The sequence below is a fragment of the Diabrotica virgifera genome, chromosome 3, assembly GCF_917563875.1.
Source record: "Diabrotica virgifera virgifera chromosome 3, PGI_DIABVI_V3a".
Classification (NCBI taxonomy): Eukaryota; Metazoa; Arthropoda; class Insecta; order Coleoptera; family Chrysomelidae; genus Diabrotica; species Diabrotica virgifera.
Genome location: NC_065445.1, coordinates 87403195 through 87416353, shown reverse-complemented (window position 1 = coordinate 87416353; position 13159 = coordinate 87403195). Strand labels below are relative to the sequence as shown.

General features: G+C 34.5%; 1 protein-coding gene across 2 annotated transcripts in view; it reads left to right on the top strand.

Moving 5' to 3' along the window:
• Positions 1-620: 620 nt before the first annotated feature.
• Positions 621-13159, top strand: part of LOC114330525 (uncharacterized) — a 54953-nt gene continuing 42414 nt past the window's right edge. For both annotated transcript variants that reach the window (XM_028279875.2, XM_028279877.2), the window contains exon 1: positions 621-1151. In XM_028279875.2, the coding sequence (XP_028135676.1) occupies positions 1032-1151 (120 nt within the window). In that variant the 5' untranslated portion in view covers positions 621-1031. The remainder of the gene's footprint in view (positions 1152-13159) is intronic.

Sequence of the window (13159 nt, the reverse complement as noted above, 5' to 3'; positions counted from 1 at the left end):
GATGGATGAAGTGGAAAGAAGCGAGTGGTGTGTTATGTGACAGAAAGTTCCAATGAAGCTGAAAGGAAAATTCTATAAAACAGCCATAAGATCGGTTATGATGTACGGAACTGAACGTTGGGCAGTGAAAAAGAAAGAGGAACAACGAATGCATGTGGCAGAAATGAGAATGCTTAGATGGATGAGTGGAGTGACAAAGAAGGATAAAATTAGAAATGAGTATATTAGGGGAAGTCTAGGTGTGGCACCAATTGATGCCAAAATGAGAGAGCATAGGTTAAGATGGTTTGGTCATTTTCAACGTCGATACGTTAATCACCCAATTCGAAGAACAGCTGAAGTGCAGATTCCTGGAAGGAGTAGGAGAGGAAGACGTGGGGGGGAGACGATAAGGCAGGACATGTTGGTAAAGGGGATTAACATTGATATGACCCAAGATAGAATTGAGTGGAGAAATGCAATTAGGGAAGCCGACCCCGCATATGGATAAGGCAAAGAGAATGATGATGATGAATTGATAATGTAAAAATAAACCTGGCTGAAACCCTTGATAGAGAGAGACCGCTAATTTTAGAAGAATGATACCAACTGACATTTCAGCGATGACAGATGACAGTGGAAGTTTAATGACGTTTATAAAAACATTTCAAAAATGAATATTGGCATATCTTCTTAAATGTTTGGTGCTTTAAATGTATAGACTACGAAATAAATAATATACTTTTATTAAAAATATATTCATTAGAAAACAGTTTTCTAGAAGATATCATTATTTTTTATACCTGTCATAAAATCTGTCAAACTGACTGTGCCAATATTTTGATTTCAATATTTTCAGACAAGTAATTTTTTGCAACAATTAAGATTCTATATTTAATGTTAATAGTGGCTGGAAGATATTTTCATGAAACAACATATTGTAAAACAATCAAAAGTTGTCCCTCATCGAGACAACAATCACAGATTCATTTAAATTTTTAAAGCCCTATGGGGTTTGATATCAGCGCAGTCCCTTTAGGGCTGCTACAACAATGGGAAATTGTATTAATAGCTGTCTACCTCATCAGTCCAGTGCTGCAAGAGCCCTTAGAAATTTTAATATACTTGACAACGAAAGTACTGCTGTCGATTTTGCATTTCTCGTCGAAGAGGTAAAGTAATAGAACCCTTGTATTTATTGTAATTTTTATTTATTTAGGATGATGTGATTCTGGCACACAACTGCATGTAACAGAATGTTTCCTAATTTTAATCCATGTTCATTTTAGTACATTCCTTTTTAAATTTTTTCTGTTATACTCTTTTGTCTACAACCAGAAATTTTATCTCCTTTAAATAAGCTTATCTCTTGTGTTACCAACCAAATAAATTACACTATTGGCCATCTGGGTTACTCGGGTACCCATATACGTTTTTTTATGTAAAATTGTATTATACATTAGATGTATATTGATTTATTTATGGCTGATGAAGATATTCTGAAAGAAATAAAATTATAGAATGACATAGAATGGCCTTTATAAACTCAAGTCACTGTTCTGTAAATTTGTTTCTTTATTTAGATACACTAGAAAGAACAGTCTCTATATTATTTTATACCTGAAGAACCTTTGAGTGGGATGACCTATACTGCCATCCTAAGCCAAAAAGACGCATCTAAATATTTTAAGTTGTGGAGTTATTGCGATTTATCGGTTTTTTATTACAAGCACTCGTATAGATGCGTCTAATTTTATTACCAATTTTTATGCACTATGGAGTTAAAATGTGTCTTTTTCGCTTAGAAAATAGGTTAAACATTGTATTTGGGGTCCTTAAGAACCATAAAACACAGTCGAAGTGAGTTGATGTGTAAAAAGTGCTCCTCAAAATCCTGTCTTCTGTTGGTAAATACTTCAAAATAAATATTGCTTTTTATATCAAAGGAAACTGTATGAAATTCTGTACAAGATCCATTGTTGAATTTTCCAAATTGTGTCTTCTGTGCATCAATTTGATGTAATTACTTCCTGCAGAATTTATAAACATATAACAAAAACTGTAAAACCTCATTAGCAGACAAAAACTCGATTTATTCAAGTTCCATAGGCCAGTAGTTGAATATAATTAAACAGTAACAATTATGGTCAGTAAATGTTCAACTTGTAAAAATTCTTTGGAGGATGAAGACAAAACCGCTACTTGCGATAGCTGTCATTTAACAATGCATGCCACCAATAATTGCACTGGTCTATGTGCATCAGAATTGAGAGCTGTAGTTATCCAGAAAAAGACTCTAGTATATTTTTGTCTTGAATGTCGATCAGCATTTAAGAAAATACCTGTTTTATTGCAACAGATTGACAAACTAAACATAGAAGTGAATACCATCAAAAATGATATTAAGCAGTTGAGGAAAGAAAAAGATAAGGAAACCAAGGAACTAAAAAATGAACTTGAAATATTAAAAAGCAATTTAAAAGGGAATAGTTCGTCGGATGAAAATACTCTTGCAAAAATTTATGAACGTCAACAACGCTCAAATAATTTGATGATCTTTAATATGCCTGAATCCAACAACGATATGGAAGCAGTAAAGTCAGTTTTTATGAAAATTACCAATCAGCCCATACCTATTCAAAAGGCTGTTAGAGTAGGAAAGAAGAATAAGTCTGGTAACAGAAGCCTTAAAGTTGTCTTACCCAGTAATTATGATGTCCAAACTATATTAAAAGGCCGTTCAGCATTAAAAGGTTCGCATGTATTCATAACTCCTGATCTAACTCCAAAACAGCAAGCTTATGAGAAAAATATGAAGACGCAACTACAAGACCGGACTTCCAAGGGCGAACAAAATTTAATAATTAAGTATATTCGTGGTGTACCTCAAATTGTTACAAAAAACTAAGTTTTAACCATCTTCATAAGTCTCCTTTTTCTATCTTTTATCAAAATTGTCGTGGATTGCGCACTAAACTTCATGTTATTAGAAACAATTCGCAGGGTGTTTGTTATGATATAATTATATTTACTGAAACTTGGTTAAATGACCAAATATTTGACTCAGAACCTGATCTTACTGATTATGTAATATATAGAAAGGACCGTTCTCACCTCACTAGTACTGCGAGCAGAGGGGGGGAGTTCTAATTGCAGTACGCTCATCTATCCCTAGTAGACTGCTGGAATCTTTTCCAGGTATAGAACGAATATATGTGGCTGTTGGCAGTACTAATTGTCCGCTTATTGTGGGAGCGCTTTATTTTCCTCCTAAGTCTGCTTTAGAAAAATATATCTCTTTCAATAACAGTATCGATAATCTTTCAAATACATTTCCCACCTCTCATTTCTGTATTGCAGGGGACTTCAACCTACACTGTACTTGGTCTCATGATAATTTTTGTTCTACGACATTCCTTTAATCGAAGAAGATGCTATAAATATTATGAATCATATATGTTTCTATCAAAATCTTTTCCAATGCAATAACATCTATAATAATGTAAACTCATTACTTAATCTAGTTTTGGTTCATGATGAAAATTGCATTGTCGCAGAAGCTGATGAGGGATTAGTTGACCCCGATAGTTTCCACCCTCCTTTATGCTTTAATTTAAACCGCGGAGATGTTTTAACTGATGAAATGAAAGCTGAAGGCTTTTTCTACGACTTTAAATCAGCAAATTTTCAAGGTATTTCTGATTACTTAGACACAATATACTGGGATGAAATTTTCAGAGACAAAAGTTTAAAAAGTTTAGATGATATGGTCAATATACTTTATGATGTCTTATATGGCGCTATCGATGTTTATGTACCAATGAAAAAGTTTTATACCGGCAATTTTCCTAAATGGTATACCCGAGAGTTAAGAAACTGCGTCATTGCTAAAAAGAAAGCTCATAAGAAATTTAAAGTGACCAGGTTACCTCAAGACTATAATGAATTTTCTAGATTGAGGTCGATATGCAAGTCCTTATCAGGTCAAGTATACAATCAGTTTGTAGCAAACGTTGAACATACACTTCCTAGTAACATTAAAAGCTTCTGGAGGTTCGTAAATTCTAAAAGGAACAATAATAGCATTCCGAACACTTTAAACCATAATGGCCAAACCAGTTCCGATGGTCCTACCATAGCCAAGATGTTTGCTCAGTACTTTGCTGCAGTATATAGTGAGGACGAACGTCCTATTCCAAATAGTGCAAGGGCTAACACTAGTTTCAACATTACTGGTTGTGACTTATCTATTTCAGAGGTATATACCAAGTTATCCCAGCTAAACATACATAAGGGTCCAGGGCCTGATGGAATCCCACCCAAGTTACTGAAATACTGTAGTTTTAATCTTGCTCGTCCCTTATTCTTTATTTTTCAAAAATCATTACAAACGAGTGAATTCCCTCCCGTTTGGAAAGTTAGTTTTATATCACCGATATTCAAGAATGGAGATAGAAGCAGGGTACAGAGCTACAGACCTATTAGTATCCTTAATACTATACCTAAACTATTCGAGAGTTTAATATGTGACAAAATTAAGTCTACTATACAAAATGTAATCATTGAACAACAGTATGGTTTTGTTATGGGGAGATCAACTGAAATGAACTTGTTAAATTATACCTCCTTCTTAAATGAAGCATTGGAAAGTAAACAACAGGTAGATGCGATTTATACAGATTTTTCCAAGGCATTCGATAGAGTCAACCATACGTTATTGTTACATAAGATCGAACAGTTGGGTTTCTCTGATCCTCTGCTTAGTTGGATTTGAAATTATCTATTAGATAGAAGGCAGATAGTTCGTATTAAGAATTATTTCTCTAATGAAATTATAGTTACATCGGGTGTACCTCAAGGCTCCCACTTAGGACCTATCCTTTTTAATTTATTTATAAATGACATAAATAAAAGCTTCAATTTTGCTCAATTTCTTCTATTTGCTGGTGACCTTAAATTATTTCACATAATTACCTCTGATTTGGATCACTACAATTTGCAATCAGATCTTAATGGTCTTGTGGAATGGTGCTCACTTAATGGTATGGACTTAAATGCAAACAAATGCCATGCTATAACTTTTACTCGACTAAGACACTTTGAGAATAATTCTTACTTTATACGGGACACTAGGTTACAATTAGTTGACTCAGTTATAGATCTGGGTGTTATTCTTGATACTAACTTGAATTTCAACCTACACATTAATAGCATGGTTTCTAAGTCATTAAAGATGCTTGGCTTTGTTAAAAGATGCAGCTATGACTTTACGACTGGTCGTTCTTTAAAATTTCTTTATTGTTCTTTGGTTAGACCACATTTAGATTATGCATCATGTGTTTGGTCACCTCAATATAACTGTCATATTAATAAAATCGAACAAGTTCAGCGTAAATTCTTACGTTATTATGCTTATAAGATGCATCTCACTGGTCAAAGTTATGAGTCTTTACTGCAAATTATTCGACTTGACTCATTACAGAGTCGTCGTCAACATAAAGATCTTTGCTTCTTATATAACTTAATTCATGGTCATAAATTCTGTATCCCACTTTTAAATAAAATTGGTCTACATGTACCTTCAAGAACCACCCGTTCTGTGACCACCTTCCACGAGGTCATTAACCGCACAAATTATGGTTCAAGTTCCTATCTCTCTAAGGGCCGGTTGTTCGAACGCTAATCAACAATGATCATTATCAAATAATTAATTACTGTCAATGTCAACTTTTTTTGGGTTGTTAAAAAGTCTGTGGAGTCTATAATCAATTAATATAACAATAATTATTAACATAATTAATAATAAATCTCATAATTGTAATTAATTATGTTTTCAGCAACCCAAACAAAGTTGACATTGACAGTTTTGGTGCCAGTAATTAAATATTTGATAATGATCATTGTTGATTAGCGTTCAAACAACCGGCCCTTAACTATTAAATTAGCAAACACATTATCTCCGCAAATTGATTTCTTTGTGAACGACTTTACTGCGTTTTCCACACAATTACATTTATACTTAACTTAATGTTCTAATTTCAAGACTGATTTGTCAACTACTGTTATTGTCTTTGTTCTAGGATAAGTTGTATTTGTCAATTTCAAAATGTTCTAGCTCTCAATTGTTAAATGAGAGCAAGTAATTTTATTCTTTATTGTTGTTTGTTATTGTATTTACCAATTTTGTACCTACTAGATCTTATTTTTCTAATTTGTGTGACATTTTAATTGTATCATGTACTAATGGACTTCGGTCCGTAAATAAATAATAAATAAATAAATAAATAAATAATATAAAAATCGAAAAATTTTGAGATACCCTCTTTTGGCTTAGGATGGCAGTATACATGAGTGGGATGACGATGATTCCAATCGATTTTATGGTTTATTCCATTTGATGACCAGAATACATGTTGTCATGTTGTGCATGAACAGCTAATGATAAAGCTGCACTAGTTGCTGATGTTTAGAACACGCTAAATAATGCAAACCTGGCTGCTATTTATAAGCCAACACAAAATTTACTATCAATGAACAGCTCTTTCCTTTTAAATGGAGAATGAAGTTCACTTAGTATATGCTGTCAAAGTCTGCTAACTATTAGACAAGGCGAAAACGGCGGGTTCGTTGGGAAAAATATTCCCATGAGATTTTTATGCATAATTACATTCCTGAGACATCCCAGAGTAAGGTCCAAGAAGTCGCCCACGTGAAAAGTGGGCCAAATTTTTTTGAACAATTTTTTTTTAAGCAAATTTCAAAAATCAATATTTTTGGTTCGGACAATTTTTTTGTAGGTTTTTTGGACCATTCTAGATAAAAAAGGTCTCTTATAATTTTTCTCTAAAGTTGATCGTTTTCGAGTTATAAGCAATTTAAAATTGAAAAAAACGAAAAATGGCGATTTTCAAGGCTAATAACTCGGTTAAAAGTTATTATTATGAAAGTCAGAAAGTGACTAAATCAAAGTTTAATGCCCCCTACAAGATCCTAAAGAAATTCTTGTCAATATTTTATTACTAAGCTGTTATTTTTAAGTAATTAGATTGAGCGCCATGCACGTGGTAGCCGGCCGTAAGTGCTGAGTGCGAGAGAGAGATGCCACTCCGGCAGCCCAATTGTGCATCTTACTTGCACTCACATTTACGGCCGCCTACCTCGTGCATGGCGCTCATTATTATTACTTAAAAATAACAGCTTAGTAATAAAATAATGACAAAAATTTCTTCAGGATCTTGTAGGGGGGGCATTAAACTTTGATTTAGTCACTTTCTGATTTTCATAATAATAACTTTTAACCCAGTTATTAGACCTTGAAAATCACAATTTTTCGTTTTCTTCAATTTTAAATTGCTATTAACTCGAAAACGATCTTAGAGAAAAATTATAAGAGACCTTTTTTATCCAGAATGGTCCAAAAAACCTACAAAAAAATGTTCGAGCCAAAAATATTGATTTTTGCAATTTGATTAAAAAAAAATGAACCACTTTTCACATGGGCGACTTCTTGAACCTTATTCTGGGATGTGTCATGAATGTGATTATGCAAAAAAATCTCATGGGAATATTTTTCCCGACGGACCCGCCGTTTTCGCCTTGTCTATATGGCATAAGTGTGTGTAGGATATATGTATGATGCAGAAAATGGTTTTTCGCTCAAAGGAATTATTTATAGGAGCCAGATAGGTAATACTCGAGTTATCAATCAATGAGAGCTATCAAAGGACTTGCAGTTGGTTTCAACTTGCAGGTAAATTTGAAGATTAATTATTCACAAGCTTTTAAGTAAAGCTCTTCTTTCGTGGAAACTCACTATTTTTAGCCAACAAAACAAGCCATACATTCCTCAAGAACGGAAAGCTTCCAAAATTAGAGAATTCTGCCAATTCTTTTTGACTTTCATGAAAAAGTTATGATATTATGTTCTTATATAGATACAGAATAGTCTAAGAGCTAGCAACGTTTTCGAGAAATCATTTTAAGACGGCTGATTCTTTCATATATTGTTCCCTATGCTTCCTCGAACATCGTACCGGCCATCTGGCTGCTGATACAGGTTGCGTTCATTACTGCGCAACACAACCGTACCGGTAAACACAAAATCAGGGTGATTGATTAGTGTGAAAAAGCTTAGTAGATCCGCAATAGTAATAGATAGCAATAAAAGTTAATAACAAAAATTGTAGCTAACTTTAAGCTTCACATTACAAAATTAGTTAGAATGTTACAGGGTGTTCGATAACATAGTGGCAGACCAAACTTTTGCTTTTTTAAATGGAACACCCCATATTTTATTTTTTATTCGAAATCTTCTTAACTTCCCCATCACAAAAATATAAAGGTTTGTTATGTTATACAGGGTACTTACAAAGTTATAATCAATGTTATATGAAAATCGTAATAAGTTCAGCTCCCTGTATAAATAAAAATAAGCACAACAACAATGGTTTATTGGTGCCATATTTTTTTGTTGATTGTCAAAATTTATAAAAATGGTTGATATTGCTAATTTTCTTTATATCGAATACAGGGTGAGTCAAAACGCAAGTACATTATTTTCACAGTAATTTTTAATAGAACACCCTAATTAATAACTTGCTCTGAAAAATGAAAATATCTCGAAAACTGTATAACCCTGTATTCGATATAAGGAAAATTAGCAATATCAACAATTCTTAAGAATTTTCACAATCAACAAAAAAATATGACACCAATAAACCATCGCTGTTGTGCTTTTTTTATTTATACAGGGAGCTGAACTTGTTACGATTTTCATAAAAAATTGGTTATAACTTTGTAAAAGCCCTATATAACATAACAAACCTTTATATGGGGAAGTTAAGAGGATTTCGAATATAAAATAAAATATAAGGTGTTCCATTTAAAAAACATAAGTTTGGTCTGTCACTATGTTATCGAACACCCTGTAACAATCATAACTAATTTCGTAATGTGAAGCTGAAAGTTGGCCAAAATTTTTATTATTAACTTTTATTGCTATCTATTACTATATCGGATCGACTGAGCTTTATCACACTCATCAATCACCCTGTATATTGAATTTAAATTATTTTAGGACGAAAAATTTTTTGTCATTACTTTTTAAACCACAGAAATGTCTGGCAATTACAGTTCATATTTCTAATAATGTTTGAAAAGTAATGACAAAAAAAATTTTCGTCTTACAATAATTTTAAATTCGATATGTTTACCTGTACAAGTGTGCTGCGCAGGAATGACCGCAACCTGTATCAGTAGCCAGACGACCGGTGCGGTGTTCGAGGAAGCATAGGGAACATTATATGAAAGAATCAGCCGTCTCAAAATTTTTTTTCCGAAGTTGCTAGCTCTTGGTCCAGAAGAAAAACAAAGTATTATAAGGAACCATAAATGATTTTGTTTTATAATAAATGCAAAACTGGTGTTAATACAATGGATCAAATGTGCATGAGATACCCTACACTAGGGCTAACAAGTAGGAGACCACTAGCTTTTTTCTACAACATTCTTGACATCTCACTTGTAGTCTGGGCTGATTATCGGAGAATAGGCCATTTTCGTCGGAGCAAATCGTGAAAAACATATCTCTATGCAGAATTTAATTGCGGTGAATTTTTATTTGGATGTTTTTGTTGTAAAGTTAAAATCTTCGGAGTTATAGAGCAATAATTGAAAAAAATACGATTTGTCGGCGCCATTTTGTTTATAAAAAAAGTGGCACACTATCTGCGGACTTTGCATACCTATATTATTAATATATAGGATCTTATAATTCGATTCCAGCAATAAAATTGCTGGTAAATAACTTTTCCATGAATTTTGCTAATTAGCCCAGAGTATTGCTGTTTATGCTGTTGATTACAAAAATAATAATATGATATTGAAGATAAGGAACGAAAGGAGACTTTTGCACCAGTTTGCTGAAGAATTGGCTATGCCATTGATTGAAGAGCTGGCTATGCCATTGATTGGAGAGCGAGCTTTAAATCGGCATAATGTGACACCATTTAACAAAACTAGTGATTGAAACTTACTATAAGCTGATTACAGTTAAAAATTATCTACTCATAATAAACCATGAGACAACACTGGCAGAAAACTTGTTGGATGGTGCTACATTTGTCACCTATTTGCAAACAAAGAAAGATCAGAATGCTGTGGTAAATTCTAAAAGGGAGTCTAGATGAGCATACCACAAAAAATAAACAACATGCATAGAATATAGTCATTCATATATGTAAGTATTTTCTATGGGAAATAAGCCACAATTTTACTAAAAAATGAATTTATTAACGTTTCGAAGCCCAAATCGGGTTTCGTTGTCAAAATACAAAATACTTTTGTAGTAGCCCCATTTGGGCTTCGAAACGTTAATAAATTCATTTTTTAGTTGTGGCTTATTTCCCATAGAAAATACTTATTCATATATGTAGTAATTTACTGCCTTTTTGCGTAAAAATATTCAAATATTATATGAAATCCATGATCTTTATTATGCAAATTTTTATTTTAACACAAAAATTTCTTGGTTCAAATAAATAAATAAAATAAATCTGACAGCTTATACATCTATAGAAAATTAATCAAGTCATGGGGATTTGAGAGGTTATTATGGTTTGTTTTTAAACCAGGAGGAGTAAACTAAAAAGACAGATTCACACCCAAGAAAGTCACTGGAAAAATCACCAAATACATCTTCTTTTTTGGTTGATCACATCGGCGTGTGTCTATAAATAAATGTCATTAGTGTCAAAATTATAACAGTGGAGTAAACTTGTCTGAGGTTGAACCAATTACAAACAAGCATTACGGCGCGGTAAATTTGAATTACTCCTCTTGGTTTAAAAACAAACCATAGTTAATTATTTGTTAGAAAAAAATATTCAATAAAATGTAGATTGATGGGTATCAGGGTACCCAGTTGGCAACACAAGGGTTAAAATATAAACATTGATATAAACTGTTTATATGGTTAAAAATTGTTTAAAAATTATTGTATACAAAATTATTAAAATAAATAATTTTTTTACACTAGATGTAAGTAAACAAAAAATATCTGTTAATATCTATGATTAATTTATTGTATAAATGGGAATGGAAAATGAAATAAAAAATATGACTAATATATGTCGAAAAATTTACTGGATTAGAGAAAAGCAACCTATGCATTCTCTGAAGAGCCTCTAACAAGAGGTGAAATCGTCGATAAGAGTGCTGGTTGCGCTCTCTAATCTAAGTAAAAATTAAGACATTTTTGGCCTCGCATTGTAGTGTAGGAAACAGAGGTTGAACCTTGCAAAATGGACACAAGTCCGGTTTAATTTTTTTTCTGGTGTATTGAGGGGTGCTTATTATAGGACTAACTTTTTCTGAAAAAATTTCGCCCCGGAATCCCCCTTTTCACCCCTTTAAAGGGGGTAATTTGTGGTTTTTGCGGAACGTAGCCCTTCCTGTACCTTTTACAAAAAATTTCTTTTATAGAATTATAAAGTGGACTATATTTTCTACGATTTGTTTTCAACAGCATATGTCTATCATATCTATCATATGGGGGTGTAGCGATGGATCGCCTCCACGTGGTGCACCCTGGGTAACGCCAAATGATCCATCCTCCCAATCCTAAGGTGTAACACCATCGTGCCGACGGGATGCATGGTACAGGGAGTAAAGTGTATCTAAAGCGATGCCCTAGAGAGATGGCGAACTCTGGGGGATTATAGCCTTAGCACGGTAAGAGCGCACTGCCGTGCCTGACAGCAATTCGTCCCAACTCGTGGGAACAAATATGGAGAACGAGATTGAAAAAACAAACACAAAAACGGGAACGGACGCAGAGGTGACTTCAGTCGTGGATTCTGTATCTGTCCCAAATACTGAGCCAGAAGTTGTTCCAAGCGGAACAGACTCTGCACAAAGTAGCAAAAAACGCCTTTCTGGAGCTCAAAAAAGAAAGATGACGAAAAAGGCAAAAATGGCTGCTGGAACATGGACCACAGCAAATCCCCATAAAAACAAAACGGGAGTACTGGTAAAACCCGAGGGTAAAAAGAGACCGCGGGAGAATACCATTACCCCCCCGCAACAAAGGGTTGCTAAGAGACCAAGGAGCTCTCATGAGCAGACTAGGTCATACAGCAATGTCACAAAAGTATTCAGGATAGCGGTGGCACACAGGCACCATCCGGATACTCAACTAGATCAGGCTCACGCAGACCTGATCATCAACAAACTAAAGCTAGCAGTGGATGAGGCTCCTGTTGGAAGTCAAAATCAACTGCTACAGTTCCATAAAACATCGTTTAGCGCAGGTACTCTGTGGGTAAACTGTGCTAACGAACATACCAAAAAATGGACCACTGAGGTGGTAAGGACTATGGAGGGCCTGTGGGAAGGAGTCGACTTAAATGTGGTCGATCCCAGCCACATGCCAAAACGCCCTATGGTCCTCGCCCGCATCCCCGAGAAAGAGGCTGAAGAATCAACAGTCAGAACCCGTTTAGAGAGGCAAAATAAAGACCTTAAGACGGAAGACTGGTTGTTGAAAAATCGGAAGGTCGGAGAGGACATGCAAATCCTCGTATACACGATCGACGAGGTCTCCTATAAAACATTGAAGGCTGCAAATTTCAAGGCGTATTACAGACTTGAAAAGATATCCTTCAAAACCATCAGAGGCATTGATGGCTCCAATCAGAATCCTGCAAGCGAATCTCCAGCATAGTAAGTCAGCTTCGGCAGAACTTACTGTCGCCATGAGAAGGTTTGATGTAGCCTTGATACAAGAACCCTGGGTTTACAAGGGCAAAATAAGAGGTCTATCGGGTATTGGTGGAGAGCTTATATATAGCCGATCTGCCGATGTCCCGAGAACTTGCATAATAGTCAAACGAAACATCAAAACACTGCCGTTGATAAATCACTGTTCCAGGGATTTAACCACGGTAAAGATGAAGATCATAGATGGAGGAGGGGTGAAGCAGATAGTTTTCGGATCAGCATACCTCCCATATGATGATCCCGAACAACCACCATCAAGGGAATTGGAGCAGCTAGTGAGAGATTGCAGGAAAAATGGATTGCAATTGATCATTGGCTGTGATGCGAATGCGCACCATCTGACTTGGGGCAGTACAAACACCAATGCAAGAGGTGAGTCAGTACTACAGTTTATAATGCAACA